General features: G+C 44.8%; 1 protein-coding gene across 5 annotated transcripts in view; it reads right to left on the reverse strand.

The window, feature by feature from the left end:
• Positions 1-24,454, reverse strand: part of LOC122559472 (xylosyl- and glucuronyltransferase LARGE1) — a 513,835-nt gene that overhangs the window by 168,465 nt on the left and 320,916 nt on the right. For all 5 annotated transcript variants that reach the window (XM_087997513.1, XM_087997515.1, XM_087997511.1 and 2 more), the window contains 3 exons: positions 18,582-18,868; positions 11,514-11,596; positions 882-1,005 (listed from right to left, as the gene is read on the reverse strand). In XM_087997513.1, coding sequence (XP_087853639.1) covers positions 882-1,005; positions 11,514-11,596; positions 18,582-18,868 — 494 coding nt within the window. The remainder of the gene's footprint in view (positions 1-881; positions 1,006-11,513; positions 11,597-18,581; positions 18,869-24,454) is intronic.

The following is a 24,454-nucleotide window of genomic DNA, read 5'->3' on the forward strand; positions in this document are numbered from 1 at the left end:
CTGAGTCAGCTCTCTCTGAGATAATCACTGAAGGTCCACTGGGCTCAAGGCTCTTATGTCACGGTGCTACCTCTGAGCCAGGATTCCCACGTTCAAGTCCAGATGCTCCAGGGGTATGTCAGAATAGGTTGATACAAAAATGACTACAAGCTAAATCCATCCAGAAGATATTGACAGTATAACTCCATTGCATACCCTCTAAGGCAGATATACCTTTCCTAAACCATCGAATAAAATCCCTGCAGTGTGGAAGCAAGTCATTCTGACCTTGAGTCTACACTGACCCGCTGAAGAGTATCCCACCCAGGTGCATGCCTCTATCCTATCTCTGTAACCCTGCATTTCTCACAGCTATTTCACCTAGCCTGTGCCTCCCTGGACACTATGCTGCAATTTAGCATGGCCAATCCACCTAACTTCACATCATTGGACTGAGGGAGGAAAACAGAGCAACCAGAGGAAACCCATGCAGACATGGGGAGAATGTGCAAACTCCACACAGACAGTCGCCAGAGGGTGGAATCAAATCCGGGTTCCTGGAGCTGTGAGGCAGCAGTGTTAACCACTGAGACACTGTGCTGTGCTCAAGTGTGGTGCCCAGAACCGATCACAGCTCCACCTTCTGGGATCTAAGTAGAGCTCTATAGCGCAAACGGTCACTCCTTGATATTTTATTGTGGTCCAACCAATGACCAGGGCTGTCTAGGGCAATAGGAACACAACTGTTGGGACTAAGGATGTTTCTGAGTTGGCACTGGGTCAGTTCTCTCTCCCAGTTCAATCCTTCCTAATGAGGTTGGTGTGATAACCCACCATTGTGAGAGGAGAGAGGTTGGAATTCGGGGAAAGCTGGAAGTAGAAAGTAATAAATAAATTCTGACCTTCAATTCATCAGCATCATAGAAGTTGACCGTCACTGCAGGAACCATCCACGTCTCAAAGAGATAGCCCAGGATTTGCTTGGCAATGGCATCAGTGATAAAATGGAAGTGCAAAGGGTTTCGCCTGTGAAAATACAAGACGGAAGCATAAATATAATGTGCCCATCTTCATTTCTCAGCCACTAAAACAGGGTCAGCTGGAACTTCTGAAAGGATACTCTCATCAGTTTTTAGTTGGTCGTACTGATAGAAACAAAAAAAAAAGAAAGGTTTGCATTTATGTAGTGCCTGACACCACCTGGAGACATCAAGCATACTGAGCTTAAGTGCCGTTATCTTTGAAATGCAGCTGTCAATTTGTGCACAGAAAGCTCCCAGAAAGTATCAAGGTTGGCAATCTGTTTTCAATGATTTTGAACGAGAGATGACCGGCAGCCAGATCATTGGAAAGACTTCCCCACCCCCCCCCCACCCCCCACTCTTCAAAACAAACCCAAGGCATTCAGTAAAACCACCAGAAAGGACAGATTGGGCCTTGTTTAATATTTCATCTGAAAGTTGGCGCCACCATCAGAATTGCACTCCCTGTTGCAGTACCAGTGTGGAATTTACACTGAAGCCACTGGAATGGGATTTGACATGGATTAAGAGTTGGGAGCTGCAACAGGTGGTACACAAGAGATTTCTGACTGTTCGTGCATTTTTGACCCGTGTTATTAGGATCAGCAGGAATAATTTGTGAGGGCTTTCCACACCGCCATCAGCAGCTCTCTCCTAGCACCAAGAATGACTAGTGATGTCTAAGACTACTCGGACAATTGACAACACCAGGAGTCAGGTTGTCTATAGTCCTGGGGCCTCCTTGTTCAATACCTGAACACATTGATGGAGGAAAGGGGAAGTGAAGGATGTTTATGGTTTCCCGCAAGCTGTGGTCAGTGGCTCTCTCACCCTAGTGATGTCATGTCATCTAGTTCTGAAGAAGGAGGGACAAAAGCTGGTGGGCGAGGCAGGTTGGAGGGGTGGGACCAACAGACTTGGGTGGAGGGGGAAGGGGAATGCTGTTAGGGCCTACCAATTGGGATCAACCACCCCCTCCCCCAACCCACCATGGCTGAATGCCTGAGCAAACTATCAAGTGGGAGAGCCACCTGCCCTGCTGCTACCCAGTAAACAGCACTTAGTTTTGGGATGGGTAGACAGAAAGTCATCCGGAGGAATGACCACCACACACACCCACCCACACCACACAAATACACCCGTGCACACACCTCTAAAATCCCACAAACACACACACATTCCAACACAGACACTTTCTCTCTCACCCACACGCGTGTGCACCTTTGCACACAATGACCTGCTAGAGGTTACTCAAGTCGGGGAAGAAATTGAAAGTTTTTCCTAAACTCAGCTATCGTTGAGCAGGAGTGGTTAGCACCTGAGATTTGTAGTCATAGCTGATGCCCACATTTGTATCATTTAAGGCAGGGGTTGCCGACTGGCAGCTTGCTGTTTGCCAATGAGGCAGCTTGTGGCCCAGACCTGGCATTCAAGTCATGTGAGGAATTCCCAGCCACAAGTCGGGCTGACAACAAGGGGAGGCCATTACTCCTGGTATCAGTGGCCCTGAGGTGAGCTGGGTGTGGGCAGGGCAAACGGCCTGGGAGGTGGCTGACGTGCCATGTCACCCAGTGGGCAGGAAGGCCAGCAACAGTGACGGTCAGGCAAGAGGCTGTAGGACACGCAAGGGCAGCAAACCGGGTGGAGGACTGCGAGCAGCTGGAGCCCTGAGTGTGTGTTCGTTACTTCAAATCTTCCTCACCCTGGTTGATGTCGGTGACACTTCTGAACAAACTAGAGGATTCTGTCACCTCAATTGCTCCACTTTGGAAATTGGGTGGGTGGGGGTTGGTGGTGGGGATCAGCATTCAAAATGACATCAAGCCAACTGGTCAGAGATCTCTGGACCCCCCGAGGGGAACTGAAGAGTACAGTGACATCCACAAAGCAGCAATGAGTGGGGCTTCCCTATTTGGTTCAACCTATCTTTGTGAATCTGTCTTGTCTGACATGAAACCAAATTTGAACCCGTTTGACCCATAGGCACGTAAATGACTCCTTCAGAGTTGCCCCAGGATTAAAGACCACATTCCACAGCATTCATGGCAGCCTGCAGTGTCAATGGAATCAAGGGAAAGATCAATTTTCCTTCATTTTAAATATAGTTTTCTAATTCAACTGTTACAACATTGTGTACCCTCATCAACTCATATATTTCTCATCGAAGTTTTCATAGCTCCGGATACTTCACACCAATGAGAAGAACCTCAGATTAAGAAAGAGGTGAGCACGGCTGAGCCCTATACTTGGTTCTTAGCCTCATTTCAGAGGAAGGATTGGATTTGATTTATTATTGTCACATGTACTGAGATACAGCAAAAAGTACTATTTTGTGTGCTAACTAGACAGATCATACTTTACATAAGTACATCAGGGTAATAAAACAGAACGCAGGATATAGTGTTGCAGAGAAAGATCAATTCTAACACATGAGAGGTCCATTCACAAGTCTGACGACAGCAGGAAAGAAGATGTTTTTGAAGCTGTTGGTACGTGTTTTCCAATGTTTGTGTCTTCTGCCCAATGAAAGAGGTGGAAGAGAGTGTAATCAGGGTGGGAAGGCTCTTTGATTATGTTGGCAGCTTTCCCAAGCCATAGGAAGTGTAGATGGAGTCAGTGGATGGAAGGCTGGTGTTCATGATGGACAGGACTGCTTTCACAACTCTCAGTAATTTCTTGCCGTCTTGGATAGAGCAGTTGCCATACCCAAGCTGTGATGAATCTGGATAGGATGCCTTCCATAGTGGATCTTGGTCAGAGTCACTGCGGACATGCTGAATATCCTTAGCCTTCTGAGGAAGAAAAGGCATTTGCTGTGCTTTCTTGACTGTAGTGTCAATGTGGATGGACCAGGACAGATAGTTGGTGATATTTAATCCCAGGAACTTGAAGCTCTTGACCATCTCCACCTCAGCACCAGTGATATGCGAGGGGCATGTCCTCTGCCCCACTTCCTGAAGTCGATGACTTCTTCATTTTGCAGGCATTGAGATAGCTAAGAGATTTCACTAATAAGAAACTGCTTGCTCCTCTCTCATTCTGCTGGTAAGCCCTGGATTGAGGATGAAGGGAGGCAATCACTCAAGTAGTACAAACCTAGCAGACAAGTGGCAGATGAAATTCAGTGCTGAGAAGTGTGAAATAGAAAGAACACAGAGCGACAATATAAATGACAGCACAACTGTGAAGGGAATGCAGAAACAGGGGACCCGGAGGTATATGGGCATAAGTCACTGAATGTGACAGGACAGCTTGATGGTGTGGTTAATAAAGTATACAGTATTCTCTGCTTTCCCTCTGATCCAGGAGGTCTAGGTTCAAGTCCCAGCTGCTCCAGTGTAATAACATCTCTGAACAGGTTTTAATAGGAAATGCGTTCTAGGCTTTATTAAAAATAATAGAGAGCACAAAAGCAAGGAGTTACACTTGTATAAACTACTGCTTTGGCCTCAACTGGAGTTTTCCAACTAGTTCTGGGCACTTTGAGTTGTATTGCAAAGCTGACCACTACCAACTTGTGGTTGGGGTAAGTTGCTGTCATCACCCTCTTCCTTGACTGTGCCTATGGTCTACTTGGTTTAGGATCAGTGGTGCTGGAAGAGCACAGCAATTCAGGCAGCATCTGAGGACAGGCAAAATCGACGTTTCGGGCAAAAGCCCTTCATCAGGCTTTTGCCCGAAACGTCGATTTTGCCTGTCCTCGGATGCTGCCTGAATTGCTGTGCTCTTCCAGCACCACTGATCCAGAATCTGGTTTCCAGCATCTGCAGTCATTGTTTTTACCTTCTACTTGGTTTACACTAGTTGGGCAAAAAAAACACGAGTGAGTTTTAACAAGAGGGATTTGACAATCCCTTGTAATAAAGTACATCTTGTTTAAGACATGATATCAATCAGGTAGAAGTTACGTCAGTCAAGTTAGATTGTGTTGCTAAGACTATTGATACAGGTTTTCAATTGACTAGGTCCAAAGATGTTCTGTCACTCCACACCTAAGTCCTTATAACACCATCAGATTGGAGGGTGTTTTATACAGACTCTAACATTCAGCCTTTCAGGACCATTCCCTTAAACACACCAGTTTCTTAAGATGTGGAGTCTTTCAAGATGGTGTAGGAAAGGCTTACAAAAATGGTTTTGGGCAGGCCATGGCCGAGTGGTCTTCTCACTGAATCTAGAGACTAAGATAATGTTCTTGGGATTGGGTTTGAATCTCAACATGGCAGATGGTGGCATGGCAGATGGTGGCAATTGAATTCAATAAAAATCAGCCATTAAGAGTCTAATGATGATCCTGAAACCATTGCTGACGATCAGGAAAAACCCATCCAGTTCTTCACTGTCCTTTAGGGAAGGAAACTGCCAATCCTTACCTGGTCTGGTCTATGTGTGACTCCAGACCCATAACAAGGTGGCTAACTCTTAACTACCCTCCGGGCAATTCGGGATGGGGAATAAATGCTGGTCTAGCCAGTGACACCCTCATTCCGTGAATGAATAGAAAGAAAACTTGAGTTAAGCCGATAGATTGAAGAAGGCACTGGTTGAGAAGAGGTTTGTCTAAATATTGAGAGAGTAATTTGGGAGAAAATGATCCCATTAATAGAAGGACGGAAAACCAAAGGATGCAGATTTAAAGTGATTGGGTGAAGAAGCAATGGCTGGAGGTGGAAAAATTGTGCCACGCAGCGAGTGATTGGCTTCAGGAATGTGCTGCCTGAGAGGGTGGTGGAGGCAGGTTCGATCGAGACACTCAAGAATGAATTGGATTGTTATTTGAAAAGGAAGAAAAGGCAGGGGAAAGACAGCATGTGTATTCCTCACTGAGTGGAGGAGCGTCGACCTCTTGCTGGCAGAATGAACACCTGCACTTTGACAATCCTGACATTCCAGGGCAAGGTTCACAATTGGCTTCAGGAAGTTTGGAATGGGTATGAAGTAAATCAGTCACGTTTCCATCTTACATCACCTCTGCTCTCTCTTCAACAATGCCCTGAGAATTTTTACTGAGAGGGTAGGCGAGGCCTCAACTTAATGGTTCAGCCAAAGTTTCGACAGTGTGGCACTCCTTCAGTGCTGAACTGAAGTCTCAGCTGGGATAATCGCCTCGGGGTAAAGTCTGAACTCACTAACTTCTTCTGACTCAAAGGAAAGAGCCTTGGCTAAGTCTGAGCCATCGCACCATCACCATACTCTGCATCCGCTCACACATGACTTCCAGCCTGGCTCATGATTGGCCGTAGATATCTGGACTAATGTTGATCACCATTACTTGGGAGGCCCTGGGACAACAGCAAACTGGCTGCAATTGCCCGACAATAAACAAACAGGGACTGAGGTTGAAAGTGGAATGTGAGAATCTCAGTCAATGAATCAACAAACTCAACAAGCAATGAAGCAACTGCTGGTGAGGGATCTGACACACCATGTGTTTTGGCTTGACAACATAAATGATGGTGCCATTTGTGACCTTTGACCTCAGCTGCATCGTGCTTCAAGTCTCAAAGCTTTAATGACAAAGTGACAAGGCAGGAAAGAAAAAGGAACACAGCCTACATTCTGGATTGCATGTCCTGTCTCAGGTGCCCAAAGGGTTGAGAATTGGCCTGTTCAGTCACTTGATACTCCACGACAAAATCACGTGACCAGGAGGAGATGCTATCCTCAAATCGAAGGAGATTTGCTGTCGCTGATGGCCCAACAGTATTTCATGTAAGTAAAGACATTGTTGAGTTTTGAAAGCAGGATACCTTATTAAGTATTCTCCAAGCAAAGTGATCTTAAGCTTGACAAGCCCAGCAATACCTCTGTGTGAAATCCTATCAGATGGCATCTGTAAGCTCTCTGAATGCAAACAGCACTTACACAGCTCCACTGTCTGGATGTTATAGCCTGATGTGATTTATGCATTAAACATTGTGGCTTTACAATGGAATTTTGCTGGACTTGAGTTATGTGCAGGCTGCAATGTAAATTTTTTCTCTTCATGATAACAAGGCCACAGAGGCCATGAATTTTTCAGCAGAGAAACTGCAAGGCCTGCAAAGAAAATAGAATGCACTGAGATGCTTATCAGTGACTTTGCAAAGAAGCTATTTGAGTATTTTCAGTACATGCGTTAGCCTGCATGTTTTATAAGCTTGCACAGTGCTTGTACTTATTTTAGCAAACTGTGACTTGAGACAGAGCACAGGCCTCCACTGTTCCGTCAACAAAAAAGTGCTTTCTAATCATTTATAAAATAACTATCCTCCAGGTATATCGCTTTTGTTGAGTTGTCTCAGTAGACTGGCAGGCAGGCAGTTTGAGGCCAGATAGGCATTGTATGAACAAATGGTTCACGTCCCAGTAAAAAATTGTTTTTTTTCCCCCCCTTCAGTGAATGTAGTGATTGTAACAAGGTCAGCCAGGTGGACCTCAGGGTATGAGTTCCCTGGTTGGGGCTGTTAACCTGGTACAGTCTGACTGACAGATATAAACAGGAGTGTCTAGTCACTCAGAGCTGGCTCTGAGGCAGCGGGACCAGTGTCAAGGACTCTCCATGCCTAAATAAAGGCTGACTTGGTGACGGGATACAGGCCTCAGTGGAGTTATTTCAGCGACCTTTGGCTTTTCTGGGGACAGAGGTATATTTTATCTGGCACAGTGACAGGATGGATGGTTTCAGATGAAATCTACATTGGTGTGAAAATAGGAGACAATATCTTGTTTAACGCTGATACCACAAACTATCGTTCAGGCCATCCATCTACTGGTTAATTCAAGAATAACAAATGGGCCATCAGCCAGTTATAGAATCAATGATTCGAATAGTGCAGAAAGAGGTCATTCAGTCCATTTGGCTGGTACCGACTATTTAAAAGAGTTCTGTAATTAGTCCCATTCCTCTGCTTTTGCCCCAGAGGACCACAGCTCCATTTTCAGGATCTATTGAGCATGCTTTGGGAACTTCTATTGAAGCTGCTTCCTTTGCCCTTTCAGGCATCGCACTCTGTCTTTGAACGTTAGTCATACACCATTAATTACCAAGAGCCAATTAAAAAATCATTCTTTGAATCCCCTGCACAATATTGGCCAGTGAGCGTATTCGCCGAGTTGGTTAACCCTGGGGTTCCGGGGATGTGGAGCTATTTGTTGGCTCCGTTAAAGCTTTCTCTCCGGCAGTTAAAACAAATAAGCCTTTTATGGTTCTCGTCTTTTCCCTCATCGATTCTCTCGCCACAGCGCTGCTGCTTTTAGTTTATGTAATTATTTAATAGTTTGCTTGCTTAGGTTTTACCTCACATTTTCTGAACTGACTCTAGTGTGTAATAGCTGCAATTTTTCTCTTCTGCTGTGCCTGTGTGCTGGCAACATGTCTCTAATTTGTGTTTGGCCACATTTCTCACATCAACACTAATTCAAAGATCTCTTCTCCAATGCTGCCTTGTGTAAACTGGTTAAGAAAAAAAGCATTACTGATATTGAAGGAAGTTTGAAGATCTAAGCGATAAGATCCTTGTCTCACTTGACATCACACTCAGCTTAGGCAATCGAACATAGGTTTGAGTCCCACCCAGGTATCTCAGAATATAATCCAGATTTATACTGTAGTACTGCACTGAGGGAATGCTGTACTGCCAGAGGTGCTGTTATAAGATGATAAATTAGGTTGAGGTCTCGTCTCGCCCCGTGCATGAGTGTAAATGTTCCTATATGCTATTTGAAGGGAAGTAGAGGAGTTCTCCCTGTAGCTCTCACAGATATTTATCCCTTAAGCAGTAGAATGAAACAGATTATCTGGACATGTTCAAGTTACTATGTACAGTTACTATATTTGCTCTGTGCAAATTGATTGTTATGCTTCCAATCTTACAACAGTGATGGCACCTCATGTGAAGAACACTAGAATAGCTGGATCTAAAGAAAGGTGCTATATAAATGGAATTATAGAGTCATATAGTCACACAGCATGGAAACAGACCCTATGACCATAATTCCAAAGTAAACTAGTCACACCTGCCTGCTCTTGATCCATATCGTTACAAACATTTTTCATTCATATACTTCGCCAAATTTCTTTTAAATGTTGTAACTGTCCCTGCATCCATCACTTCCTCTGGCAGTTCATTCCACACACAAACCACTCTGTAAAATACATTGCCCCCTCATCTTTTTCAAATCTTGCTCCTCTCAACTTAAAAATCTTTCTCCTCTCACCCTAGTCTTGAAATCCCCCACCCTAGAGAAAAGATACCTGTTATTCACCTCACCTCTACCCCTCATGATTTTATAAACCTCGATAAGGTCACCTGCAACTTCCTTCGCCCCAGTGAAAAATGTCCCAGCCTGTCCAGCCTTTCTTTATATCTCAAACTCTCTACTCCCGACAACACCCTGGTAAATCTCTTCTGAACCCTCTCCAGTTTAATAATCTCCTTCCTATAACAGGGTGACCAGAAAATCACACAGTACTCCAGATGAGACCTCACCAACATCCTGTAACCTCAACATGACGTGCCAACTCCTCTATCAAAGGCCTGAGCAATGAAGGCAAGTGTGCTAAACTTCTTATTAACCACCCTGTCTGTATATGACGCAAACTCCAAAGAATTATGTACCTGAGCCCCAAGGTCCCTCTGTTCTGCAACACTACCCAAGGTCCTCCCAATAATTGTAAAAGTACGGTCCTTTTTTGTTTTCCCAAAATGCAGTACATCACATTTATCCAAATTAAACTCCATCTGCCACTCCTCAACCCATTGACCCAACTGAATTTATTTTTTGACTTTCTAAAACAGAAAATATAAGGTCTCTCACACCTGGAACGGTGTTACCTAGGGTGACCAAGCTATAATCTTGGTGTGAAACAGAAAATGTAAGGTGTAATGGAGGAAAAAAAAATATCTCTAGATGAATGAATATGGAGGGACTAGATAGAACCTATGTGCATTTAATGCCTTTAATTCTGTGTGAGATAAATTTAATACTGAGAGAAAGTGAGGACTGCAGATGCAGGAGAGTCAGAGTCGGAAAGGGTGGCGCCGGAAAAGCACAGCAGGTCAGGCAGCATCTGTGGAGAGTCAACGTTTTGGGCATAAACCCTTCATCGGGAATGCGGAGGGGGAAGGGTGCTGAGAAATAAATAGGGGAGTGAAGGTGGGACTCGGAGAAAGGTGGATGCGGATGGGGGGAGTAATTGTAATAGGTCGGTGGGGAGGGTGGAGCAGACAAGTGGGAAGGAAGATGGACAGTAAGGACTGTATAGCTGGTGGAACTATTAGCTATATCAAAGATTGGAGGTACTGTTGTGTCAGGTAATGGTTCTGAAAAGATTTAAGACTGCAATAACCTCTGCCCAATCTGATAATGTCATACACGGTCAACTGGGGAAATTGAGAAGATAATGCTAGGTCTTGCTATGCAGACAGATATCTAAGTCTTCTGACAGCCTCAGTGACAATTTCTAACTAGCTAATGTAACTTGTATCTAATTGTAAACACAATCACTGGTGGTTTTCCCTCTACCATTGCAAACCAAATAGGCCCTTAGACCCAGTCAAATGAAGGAGAAATAATGGCAGCATCCTGCTACTCACAGGTACCACATGGTGATCAGCGGTGGGCATCGTAGCTCAATACTGCAATGAGTATTAGCATTCTGCTGGACATGTGGGAACTACAAAGGATGACCCTTAGAATGCAGGGGCTGGTAGGGTGCAAAGTGAGGACAAGGCAAATCCTGTTGATATTCTGGAGAGAAGGCGTGAGGGTAGAAGTTAGGTGAAAGGGTCAGAGATGTCTAAGGACCCTGTCAACCACAATGGGATGGAGGAGTAGGAAGATCTGCCCGAAGCACTGGGAGGTAGCACTATTGGAACAGATGTGGCAGAGATGGTGAAACTGGGAGAATGGAATGGAATCTCTGCAGGAAGTAGGATGTAAAGAAGTACAGGCCGACTGCCATATCCACGGGCCTGGTTACCACGGTTTCCCGTGGCCCAAACATATTACAGGGAACCTTCCAGAACCAGGTTTGCCGGGAAGGTACATTTCCCATTTAAATGAATGGGTTTGCGACTATCCACGGTTTTGGGCGTCCGCGATAGATCTTGGAATGTATCCCCTGCAAGTGCGGGGGAGGACTACAAGTAACTGTGGGAGTCAGCAGGTATGTAAGGGATTTTGGTGGCTAGCCTATTACAAACAGAGAAGTCAAGGAAGGCAAGGGAAGACTCAGTTGGACGAGGTGAAAGTGAGAAAAGGATGGAAATTATGAGGAAAATGGTATATCTTTTATAATTCCAAGAACTGGAAGCAGCACCAATGATAACATTGATGTATTGGAGAGAGGCCCCAAGAAAGACTCAAAGAATGAAGTTCCATATACTCCACAAAGAGACAGGAGTTATTGGGACCCAGGCAGGTTATGTTGAGCTACATCTCTGACTTGGAGCAAGTGAGAAGAGTTAAAGGAGGAAGTGTTCAAGGTGAGTGAAGGTTATTTGTAAATAGAGCTCAGAGCATACATACCGGTGAAACAGAACGGATTTTACGAGTGTCACAACATCGCGGCTTGCATTGTATCCTGCACACACAATGGCAATGTGGATTGTCTGTTTAAAAAGAAAACCGAAAAGACAATTATATTTTCAAATGGTCAAACACAGCTTTTCACCAATTTTCTTCTGAGGGAGCTGGCCCTTGATGGGGCTTCGTTTGTGCTATTGATAGCCCCCAATGTTTGGGCTCAGACAGCCAGCATTTTCAGGCAGTTCAACTGCTGTAGGCATCATAGTCAACGGCAATTCTCTTCCCAGCTAATTATCTGCACTCTTAGAATCCAAACAGTGTGGAAACAGGCCACTTGGTACGTCAGGTCCCCACTAACTTCCTGAAGAGCATTCTACCTCAGACTCACCCCTCTACCCTATAATCCTGCCTTTCCATGGCTAATCCACTTAGCCTGCACGTCCCTGGACACTATGGGCAATTTAGTGTGGTCAATTGACCTAACCTGCTCATCTTTGGACTGTGGGGAGGAACCAGAGCACCAGGAGGAAACCCACGTGGGTTGAGAGAAGAATCTGTAAGCTCCACACAGACAGGGTTGAGTTGAACCCAGTCCCTGGCGCTGTGAGGCAGCAGTGTTAACCACTGAGCCACCGTGCCATCTAATACTTAACACTTCCAGTTTTCATTTCTATCACTGAGCAGCAATTAAGATCAGGAAAATGGAGGGATTTTACTCCTCACTAGCTCCAAAGGTGATAAAGCCAAATGTACTTTGCCAACTACTGCACTGACTATGAACAATGAGATATGTCTTGGTGGATAACCAGGTGATATCTATACTCAAAGCTAATGGGCAGAATTTCAAAAACACATGATCTTTTTTGTCATTTGGAATCTGGTACCGCTACATTAAAAATCAGGACAAGACTTGAGGACAAAATAGGAAGCAGAGGGTCAGAGTAAATCAAAGTTAATTTTGCTATGACTGAGAGAGCATTGGAACTGGCTCCCTCTCTGATCAATGCAGGTTGGATCTTTTTCTCAGTAAGCTTTCTAATCAGGAGATAGAATCCCAATCAATAAGTTGCTCTTTTGTACTTTTGAAGCACTGCACCTTGGAAGGATGGGACTCAGATTTTGGCCAAACAAATTCCGTGGGCTGAATTTTAACTCTCTGTGGAATGGATTTTAACTCCAAATGCTTTTGGATGAAATGGAATATAGCCAGCAGTTTTCAATTATTTCCACTACTGTGGTAAAAGATCACAACATATCATTGTTGTTTGGGAACTTAGGTTCTGAAGAAGAGGATTTTAGATTTTAGTTTAGTGAAGGAAAGAAAGGCATTTTTGAACAGTGAATTAAAAACAAAAATTACAGGTAGTTCTTCGATAACGATTGTTGCGCTCTTGTGCAACCCCACATTAAAGAAAAACATCGCACTTTCAAAACAGCCTTAAAGTGCTGGTGATGTAATTGCGTTACAGACCAACACATCTTTTAAAAGTTTGCACTTCAAAAAGTGTTCCCCAATTCGCCAAACATATTACAGTGAATTTACGTTAACGAAATGTGTGTCAGAGCACAATGACCTGTACAAGATGTCAAGTGATATTAGACAAATGACCAGCAAATCACCCAGGGAGATCATGGCGAAGGTGTTTGCTGAGGTGAATTTTACAACCCAGAGATAGAGGTTGGAAGCAGGTTTATTTAGAGGTAAGAGGAACGTACCAGAAGTGGGAGCTGGGGGTTGTCCGGAGTTGGTCAGAATAAAAAATCTCCAGAAGGACAAGGCAGTGGGGTTGTGAGAGAGTAGGACGTGCTCTTGTTGAAGATTAGTTTGGGAAACCTATGTTGCCCAGTGAGTGAGCTGTATTTGTTTTAAGGATCTTGGCTAGAGATATTAACTAAAGAAAACAGCATTGAGTGAATGCACAAAATGTTCAGAAAAAGAAGCTGATTGGGGCCAAGCCTCCTTATTAAAAAGTTTTAGTATTGAGGCGGGGGACTGAACCTTATGCTTCTGTAGTTAAGTCTGAGTTCGGTCAAGCTTTTTGGACAGATCTCCAGTGCAGAGCTGAAGGGGTTTACTGGCCGTAACTTATCAAATTCACTCCATGAACTATCTACCTTGCCCCTATGGTATCCCTCACATTTGATTCCAGCCCCATCCACAAAATAACTTGCCCTTCAGTGGACTTCTCCTGAATACTGGCATCCCTTTAGCTCGCCTCAAGAATATTTGCAGCAAATATCCGAGAGGGGGAATATGGCACGACAATTCTCCCACTGGGACACGGAGTCAGAGAGACATATAGCTCAGAACTTTTGGTCCAACTTGTCCATACCGACCAGATATCCTAACCTAACCTAGTCGCATTTGCCAGTACTTGGCCCACATCCCTCTAAGGACTCTGGATCAGTGGTGCTGGAAGAGCACAGCAATTCAGGCAGCATCCGAGGACAGGCATAATCGACGTTTCGGGCAAAAGCCCTTCATCAGGAATAAAGGCAGAGAGCCTGAAGCGTGGAGAGATAAGCTAGAGGAGGGTGGGGGTGGGGATAGAGTAGCATAGAGTACAATAGGTCAGTGGGGAAGGAGATGAAGGTGATAGGTCAGGGAGGAGAGGGTGGAGTGGATAGGTGGAAAAGGAGCTGGGCAGGTCGGACAAGTCCGGACAAGTCAGGGGATCGTGTTGCTGGAGGTTAGAAACTAGGATGAGGTGAGGGAAGGGGAAATGAGGAAACTGTTAAAATCCACATTGATGCCCTGGGGTTGAAGTGTTCCGAGGCGGAAGATGAGGCGTTCTTCTTCCATGCGTCTGGTGGTGAGGGAGCGGCTGTGGAGGAGGCCCAGCACCTCCATATCCTCGGCAGAGTGGGAGGGGGAGTTGAAATGTTGAGCCACGGGGCGATTTGGTTGATTGGTGCGGGTGTCTCGGAGATGTTCCCTAAAGCGCTCTGCTAGGAGGCGCCCAGTCTCCCCAATGTAGAGGAGACCGCATCGGGAGCAACGGATACAATAAATGATATTAGTGGATGTGCAGGTAAAACTTTGATGGATGTGGAAGGCTCCTTTAGGGCCTTGGATGGAGGTGAGGGAAGAGGTGTGGGCACAGGTTTTACAGTTCCTGCGGTGGCAGGGGAAAGTGCCAGGATGGGAGGGTGGGTCGTAGGGGGGCGTGGACCTGACCAGGTAGTCACGGAGGGAATGGTCTTTGCGGAAGGCGGAGAGGGGTGGGGAGGGAAATATATCCCTGGTGGTGGGGTCTGTTTGGAGGTGGCGGAAATGTCGGCGGATGATTTGGTTTATGCAAAGGTTGGTAGGGTGGAAGGTGAGCACCAGGGGCGTTCTGTCCTTGTTGCGGTTGGAGGGGTTGGGTCTGAGGGCGGAGGTGCGGGATGTGGACGAGATGCGTTGGAGGGCATCTTTAAGCACGTGGGAAGGGAAATTGCGGTCTCTAAAGAAGGAGGCCATCTCTAAACCCTTCCTATTCATACAACCATCCAGATGCCTTTTAAGTGCTGTAATTATACCAGCCTCCACCAATTCCTCTGGCAGCTTATTCAATACACATACCACTCTCTGAGTGAAAAAGTTACCCCTTAGACGTCCCTTGTAAATTTTTCCCCTCTCACCCTAAACCTATGCCCTCTAGTTCTGGACTCCCCCAGCTTAGGGAAAAGACCTTGTCTTTTACCCTATCCATGCCCCTCATGATTTTATAAACCTCTATAGGGTCACCCCTCAGCCTCCGACACTCCAGGAAAAACAGGCCCAGCCTGTTCAGCCTCTCCCTATAGCTCAAACCCTCTAACCCTGGCAACATCCTTGTAAATCCTTTCTGAACCCTTTCAAGTATCACAACGCCCTTCCGGTAGGAAGGAAACCAGAATTGCACACAATATTCCAACAGTGGCCTGACCAATGTCCTGTACAGCCGCAACATGACCTCCCAACTCCTGTACCCAATACTCTGACCAATAATGATTGAGATGGTGACACCAAGGAGGGATATCCTATTCCCAGAGGATTGGCAAAGGAGGACACATCACCAAACCCTGGTCCAAAATTGCCACCCAGGTCCGTGTGGTCTCCAGCAGTGCCAAAGGTATGTCCTTCTTTGCTGCACTCTTCTCTCTGCCACCTCGCACCCGCTCTATCTCCGCTCCCTGCCTCCCACCAAGGCTCAAGCTCTCCCACTCAAACTCTTGCCCGCAACATCTTCCCTCCCTCAGTCTCACCTGTCCCGACCTCCCGGCAGGTGTTCAGCGCTTCCCACTCACTTTGTCGGGGCGTCTCGCCATCTTTCACCCTCCCCCCACCAGTGTCAACAGCGTACCACCCATCCACCTCCGTCTTAATCAATCCCTTCCTTTTTTTCCCCCATTACAGGAGAAGACAGTCCTTAACAGGGCAGAGCGAGCCTGCATGGTGGATAGAGTGCCGGACATGGGGCTCCTCTCCCACCACAAGGAGAGATTCCTGTTCCTTGCAGAAGGCTGGCACTGCTCCTGTGAGGATGCTGAGACATCCACTTCCTGATGGAGCAAGTTCCACTGCACCTCTCACAGTAAGCCCACTGTCAGTACCAACTCTAAACATTGGCGGTCACACCTTCTCCCTTGTGTGTTGCACACGTTCATGGTGAAATGGCTGGCTCCCCCAGAAGCCACATGTTCCAGCGTGGGGCATCACTTCACATCCACACAGGATGGACCACAGAGGACCTGTTCCACCATCTGGTGCATGCAGAGCAATGGCTCCAGCTAATACATCTAACCCCTTGTCTTCCAACCTCCATCTTCTTTCCTGGGCTCTGAGTCTAAAACAGTGAATGAGTTGGTCAGGTGATTCCTGATGCAGGGAGGTGTTAAACAAACAAATGCATTGTGATGGCCAGAGATGAAGTGCCCCCACAAGTTTGTGTCCTGTAAGGTGCAAGGGTCTGTGTGTAATGTTCTTTCTCTGTAAAAACTGTCCCTGCCCATTCTGAGGGTGCCCACAAACCATTTTCCTTGCTCATTGTGCACTTTCAATTTCCAGCACAATGGAAGGGGACAGTGAGCACACTCTAAGTGTACCACCACTCTGCCCCTCATCGACCTGAGGCCATGCAAATCTCCGCTGCATACTGCTGAGCTGCACCAAGTCTCATTCACCTGTCAGTCCCACAATCACTGAACTGTAGTGGCTCCCAGAGTTTCACCCTGTATAAGATTCTGGTTACTTGGCCAACTTCCATCTTCATTGGGTCTCTTAATGTTTCACGCTAAACCCTCTTCTGAAATGCTCACCTCCACTGCTAGCTATTATATACTGTTAGGAATAAAGAGGGGATTAGATGGCCTAGTGGTATTATCACAGAACTGTTAATCCAGAGACCCAGATAAGATTCTAGAGACCTGGGTTCATTTCATATCAGGACAGATGGTGGAATTTGAATTTAATTTTAATAGAAACCTAAGAGTGTAATGATGACCATGTATCCATTGCCATTGGTGGAAAACCCATCTGGTTCACTAATGTCCTTCAGGGAAGGAAACTGCCATTCTTACTCGAGACCCACAGCAATGTCGTCGACTCTTAACTAGCCTCTGGGATGGGCAAAAATGATAGCCTGGCATGTGCCACCCTTATCCCATGAATTAATTTTTAAAAAAAACACATGTTCGCACAGAAGATAACTTGCCTTACTCAACTTCACCAGAACGAAGTATTTGTGGAAAAGTGGACAAGTTGTTTGATCTGTGGATAAGCAAGGTGTGCAAGCTTGGTCCAAGACAATAATCTATATATGGATTCTTTGAAGAACAATGGGTAATTTGAATGCATTTTGAGCGTATGCCAATCTGACATGGGATTGGTTTCAATGGCTGTCAAATGTTAAAAACTTATGGATTAATGCACTGCATTCTAAATGGCAGAACCGTCAAGGGATCTTTGTTCCAAAAGGCGATCAGGTTGTACACTGCTTTTGTCCATTGGGTAGTACAAGTATAAAATAAGATCTGATTTCAGGGGTGAGTATGCTTTTGAAACGAAGCCCTGCGATACCAATGATAAGGTCACTAATGTAGAGTGTTGTCAGGGGTTTGAGGAGCCTCCCACACACTGTCTGTATGATGTGAATTAGTTTGGGTAGACATTTTGGGATATGTCCATTAGACGTCCAGTGAAAGACAACAGAAAGAAGTGGAACTTATCATTTCCTGTTCACATCATATTCAAGTCTAATGCTGCAAGTTGGTACTGAGGTTCATCTGGTCACTGCCCTCAAAAGCAGCTTTCAGGGACTTTTTGCATTAAAATCTATTCTTCATGTAACCTCTGTTCTTAACTGCCTGCTACTTCTGTATAATCATCTTGCTGTTTAACTATCTGGCTATTCATCTTAGTCTGAATCAAACGTAAGAACTGACATTTACCACTTTTTGCAACAGGCATGCAGGGATATGTCATTTTTTTACATGGATTTTACCATTTTAGGGGCAATTGTGAGTTTGTAGATATTATCAAACTCATGACACACGTAAAGGTGAAGGGTACAGGTTGAGGAGACTTAACCCGTTCTGCAAACCGCCCTTTTTGCCATAGAATACGTGAGGAAAAGACTTGAAGTTATATTAAAATGTCATCTCCCTTGAGTCAGTCCAACTTGTAATTGCGAGAATGCACAATAGCAACATTGAGCTGGGAGAGATGGTCAGACAGAGATAGAAATAAAGTCAGACAATTGGATTGTTGAAATATCATTGTGCTGGCAGGTATCAGATTGCGGTGATAAACAAAACAAATGTTCATTCTTCACCATGCAATTGTGGCAGGCTTTTAAATATGAAGCCTTTACACATTTTATATGAAAATAGAAAAAAGTATCAAGCAGTAGGGAATACTGGGGAAAGCATGGAAGTGGGAATACTTTGCATTATTCTGACAAAGAGCTGGTGCAGAGATGATAAGCCAAATCAACTCCATGTGTGTTGTAAATGTTTATCTGTTTTTTGATTACAATCAGGAAAAATTATCGAGAGAGGTGGACTCAAGGGGGGAGAACTAAATTCAGAAGCAGAATTAATTACCTCACACTTTTCCACGGTGGGTCTTCTGCCACATTCTGAACTATTCCACGCCAATGCATGCACCACCTCGTTGTCCCCTGTGCCTTCCTCCGTGGAATAGCTCTTGGAATGGTTCCTATGGTGATGGACCCGGCTCTGGGCCAGGCTGAGCTGCTTACGAAGGGCCTGGTTTTCCTCCTCTACCTCTCGCATCCGCACTTCCAGGGATTCCCGCTCTCTCTGGTTGAACACGTACCGTGGGCTGTTTGCCGGGGCTTCGTAGGGAGACAACGAAACCGGCTTCTCATCTGCAAGAGGACGGACACCAGTTAAGGTCACAGCAACGAATACTTAGCCATTGCACATTCCTCTCAGACAGGGCTGACCTACAAGTATGCGTGAAGAACCTATTTGACTTAAATTGAGTTGCCATCCCCGGGGGATTAAGCAGTGGGTAGCACTCTTCTTTTCTTATCATTTAATTTTGAAAAAAATTTGACTTGATTTATTATTGTCACATGTACCTAAGTACAGTGAAAGGTTTTGTATACCGTGCATCACAGGCCTATCATACCATACAACAAATCATAGAACAGAGCAAAGAATGAAAAGTTACAGCTCCAGAGCAGGAGAACCACAAGCAAGATCAACATTAGATTTGAAATTCGAGAGATCTGTTCAGAAGCCTAATAACAGCAGGTAAGAAGCTGGTCTTAAGCCTGTTGGTCCATGTGTTTAAGCTTTTGTATTTTCTGCCCGATGGAAGAGATTATAACCAGGGTGGGAGGTGATGGTGGCTGCCTTTCCAAGGCATCAAGAGGTATACAAGGATCGGAGGTCAGGTCCAGCTGAGATTAATGGGATGGAAAGCCTTGCTGCTAGTCAGGATCCAACCTTGGTTCAATCTGATAGATATCTACAAAATTACAAGATGATTAGGGCAGCATTGTGGTTCAGTGGTTAGCACTGCTGCCTCACAGCGCCAGGGACCCAGGTTCGATTCCAGCCTCAGCGACTGCCTGTGTGGAGTTTGCACATTCTCCCCGTGTCTGCATGTGTTTCCTTTGGGTGCTCCGGTTTCCTCCCACAGTCCAAAGATGTGCAGGCTAGGGTGGATTGACCATGCTAAATTGCCCATTGTTTAGGGTAAGGAAATGGGCCTGGGTGGGTTACACTTCGGAGAGTGGGTGTGGACCTGTTGGGCTGAATGGCGTGTTTCCAAACTGTCGGGATTTTATTCTATGAATGGACAGAATAGATAGTTCTAGTTTTCTTCCCAGGGTAGCAATGTCAATTCCTGGGGGACATAGGTTTAAGGTGAAAGGAGATAAGTTTGAAGGAGATGTGAGAATTAAGTTTTTTTTTTAAACACAGAAGGTGGTAAGTGTCTGCAATGTGCTGCCACAGGAGGAGGTGGAGGCAGATACTATAGCAATGCTTAAGATGCACCTTGTCAGGTGTATGGAGTAGGCAGAGACTAGAGGGTTACGGACCACATAGTTTATGAAGGCACAGTCTTAGTGGGACAAAGGGGTTGTTTCTGTGCTATACTGTTGGGCTGAATGGGCGCTGTGTGGGCGGCACGGTGGCACAGTGGTTAGCACTGCTACCTCACAGCGCCAGAGACCCGGGTTCAATTCCCGACTCAGGCGACTGTCTGTGTGGAGTTTGCACATTCTCCCCGTGTCTGCGTGGGTTTCCTCCGGGTGCTCCGGTTTCCTCCCACAGTCCAAAGATGTGCAGGTCAGGTGAATTGGCCATGCTAAATTGCCAGTAGTGTTAGGTAAAGGGGTAAATGTAGGGGAATGGGTGGGTTACGCTTCGGCGGGTCGGTGTGGACTTGTTGGGCCGAAGGGCCTGTTTCCACACTGTAAGTAATCTAATCTGTTCTTTATTCACTGCAGTTAACAGAATCAGAGAATGGCGCAGTACAGCAGGAAGTCTTTGGCTAATTATGCTTCTTGGTTCACTAATTGCTATGCCTTTGCCCTTTCCCCATCTCCCTGTATCCCTTCAGTTAGTTATCTAGTTTCCTTTCCAACATTTCCATAAATCTCATTTAACTACCCTTTCAGGCAGAATGATCACAATTATTATTGAGTAAAAGATGGCCTCTTCATCTCACCTTCATACATGAAAAGAAAGTGCTCGGTAGAATTGTGACAACATAGCCACTGGCTGACAATAAACGGAAGCAGGTTGGGAAATGGGTTGAGGGTAGATGATGGTTTAGATAAATATCATTGGATAAATCATCCAGCAGCCCAGCCTAAAACTGTGAGTACAAGAGTTCAAAACCAATTATGGCAGTTAGCAAAACTATGGCATTTACAAAAATTGGTCAAATATACATTTACTTAAAATTAAATGGATTAATAGTTCCAGAATTGAAAGGCTAGTCTCCATAATGGTGACACAATCATTGTCATAAAATCATTGTCATAAAAACAACATGTATTTTTTGGAATATCAACCTGTTCAGACAAGTTATGACGCATCTCTGGGGTAGGCAGATTCAAGTCCAGATTTTCTATACCACAAAGACCCTTATGACCCACATCTATAATTACAATAATTTCTGGCTAAGGTCAATCTCTGAATTAACATTTAAAAGCAGTCATTATCACTTTGCTTCTTATAAGAGCGTATTACAACTAATTGGATGCCACGTTTTCTTCATTACAATGGTTACTACACTTTAGAAACACTACAGTGGTTGCAATCTCTTTGGAAAGTTTTAAAATCATGAACTGTGCTTAGAAGTGCAAAAGTCTTCCTTTCCGTTCAGTGTTTTGGATTGAATTCACAGAATCATAGAATTTTACAGGAGACCAAAAGAGCCACTCAGCTAGTCCCACTCTCCAGCTCTATCTCCATTAACCTTTAACTTAATCATTTTCCAACATATATCCCACTCTCTCCTGAAACCTCCTCCACTACTCTCCCAAATAGCACATTTCAAATCCTAACAACTCTCTGAGTAAAAAGGTTTCTCCTCATCTCACTCCTAGCTCTCTCGCTGACAGTATTGAAATTTTGACCCCCTAGATACTGACACACCGACTAGTGGAAACAGAATAACCTACTTTACCCTGTCAAAATTATTCATTACTTTGAACACCTCAATAAGGTCACTTCTCAATCTTCCCTGCTTCAAGGATATTAAGCCCAATCCTTTTTGTTTTAATCTTTCCTTGTATCTAAAATCCCTCATTCTTGGTATCATTCCAGTTAATCCAGGGCACTTTCTCCAGGGTTTTAATTCCTTGCTTAAATAAAGTGCTCAGAACTGAACACAATACTCCAAATGTGGTCTGACCGATGGTTTGTACTTGTATAGCATCACTTCCTTCCTTTTATACTCTCTGCCTTTATTTATAAACCCAAGAATCCTATCAGCCTTCTTAACAAATATTTCAATTTGCCTGGCCATCTTCAGAGAAACATGTATATGAACATCGAGGCCCCTCTGCTCCTATACTCCTCTCTAAGTCATACCATTGACCCGGCGTTGTCTCTCTATGTTTCTTCTACCAAAATACATGGCCTCACATTTCTCTGTATTGAAATTCGTCTGCCAGGTCTCTGCCCATTTGGTCAACTTGTCAATGTCTCGTTAGCAGTGAGACACAAGCAAATCGAAGTCACTTAGCTTCTGACATCAAATGCGTACCATTTCTTAAGTGTTCAACTCTATAAGGAGTAATAGTCATCACTACGCCCACTCAAGTGACTTTTCCCTGTCGCCTAGATCTTCTGGATAAAGGGAGTGAAAAGTTAGCCGCGTTGGATCACCGTTGAATTGCATTAAGGTCTACTGAACAGCTACATAGAAGTGTCAGGGCAATACCATGGAATTGAGTTTCACTGCCATGTCAAGACTGAATAGCTTTTGAGCACACACTGGAGAGCTATCCCACAGCTCCGGTTATGATGCTCAGGCAGGAGGAGGGTGCTTTTTAAAAATGACTTACCCGTGTTTGAACCTTAAGGGTTACTCTGTGTTGCAGTAATGTTATTAGATTGTTAATCAAGAGACCTTCAGCTGAGTGGCTTGCTCTTGCAATTTTAGAGGGTAGTTAAGTGTCAAGCACAGCGACTGGTGTTCCATAGAGGCCAGACCAGGGAGAGTTAAGAGTCTGCTTCTCTATAAGGCGTTGGTGAACCAGCGAGATGTTCACGACAGTCAGGGGCTGTCTGTCACCATTACTGATTGGCTTACAGCTTAAGATTTTAATTAGTTGAACTTCAACTTGATCAGCCACCATTGTGGAATTTGAACCTGCGTCTCCAAAACATGAGCCTGACCCTCTTGAATCACTAATGAGGGGTGACTTGATTGAAGCATATAAGATCTTGGAAGGTTTTGACAGGGTGGACGTGGGGAGGACGTTTCTTTTCATGGAACAGGCCAAAGCTAAGTGGCACGTTTTCAAATTAACAGGTGCCCCTTGGGGACAAAAACGAGAGAAAGTCTGATCTCTAAGGTTACCAATTTTGGAATTCTCCACCTCTGAAGGCAGTGGAGAGGGGCTCATTGAATATTTTTAAGATAGAAGTAGATAGATTCTTGCAAGGGAGGGGAGTCAAGGGTCATCAGGGTAGATAGGAGTGTAGAGTTCAAAACACACACCACTACATCTTAATGAATGGTGGAAACTGGCTCAAGGGGCTGAATGTTTGTTTCTACTTTGTGGGGCAGCACGGTGGCTCAGTGGTTAGCACTGCTGCCTCACAGCACCAGGGACCTGGTTCGATTCCTGCCTTGGGTGACTGTCTGTGTGGAGTTTGCACTTTCTTCCTGTGTCCGTGTGGGTTTCCTCCCACAATCTAAAGATGTGCAGGTTAGGTGGATTGGCCATGCTAAATTGCCTATAGTGTCAGGTCCATTAGGGAAATGGGTTCTGGGTGGGTTACTCTTTGGAGAGTCGGTGTGGACTTGTTGGGCCAAAGGGCCTGTTTCCACACTGTAGGGAATTTAATCTCATCTTTATATGAATCGCTCATGATATCCTAACTGTCTTCCCTGTGAAATGGCCAAGAAAGCCTTCAGCCTGCAGTTTGCCACCATTTACTCAATGAATGCACATATGGCTTGACATGAACAAGTTAAATAAAAAAAGCAACACCTATGTTCATGCTTCTTTGGATCTGAAGTGCTCCAGGTCTTTGACTGGAAGCTGCAGTGACCTCCTTGTCAAAATGATTGCTCTAATCCATATCAATGGTCCTTCTACAATAGCCTTCTTTTGCATCTCCGCTGCCTCCCCATATCAGTCACTGAGAAATGAAATGTCACGTCTCATGATGTAATGAATATTGGAACACCTTGATTGTCATCAGTCTTTTGTTCATTCACCTATCCAGCTCATTCACTCTGACATATCACTGCTCAGTTTTCATTGAGGCTTGTAGGCAAGAACTGACAGAAGATAGGCAGCTGTCAAAGAATGTTCATCATGTAGTTCAAAACACATTAACTGAAGATAGCGTGACATTTCATGGCTGGGAATCCTGTGTGGCAATCAGGCTGCATGCTATGTTCGACACACATTCTCTTGTTGACATTGTGCTATTGCTAGTGCCCTTGACTTTCCAGCTGGTACAGTTGTTAGAAATTATGTTTTTAAAAGTCTCTGTTAAAAATGACTTTTTGACTTTTCGAAAAGCAACAAGTTATACTTTCACAGAACTGCAAAGTAAAATCCAGCCTTTTTTTTCACTTTAGATCCGAAGTTCCTGAATTGTGATCATACATTATGAACATCAAAATTCTAAGCTTTGGACTTTTTAATCTTCCCTGGATAACACTGTCTGTCAATCATTCCTTAAATGTTAACCTGGAGATAGTGAGGACTGCAGATGCTGGAAATCAGAGTGGCTAAAGAGTGGAG

Source organism: Chiloscyllium plagiosum, unplaced genomic scaffold (genome assembly GCF_037043375.1).
Source record: "Chiloscyllium plagiosum isolate Xiang-an unplaced genomic scaffold, Cpla_swu_hap1 HiC_scaffold_19, whole genome shotgun sequence".
NCBI classification, from domain to species: Eukaryota; Metazoa; Chordata; class Chondrichthyes; order Orectolobiformes; family Hemiscylliidae; genus Chiloscyllium; species Chiloscyllium plagiosum.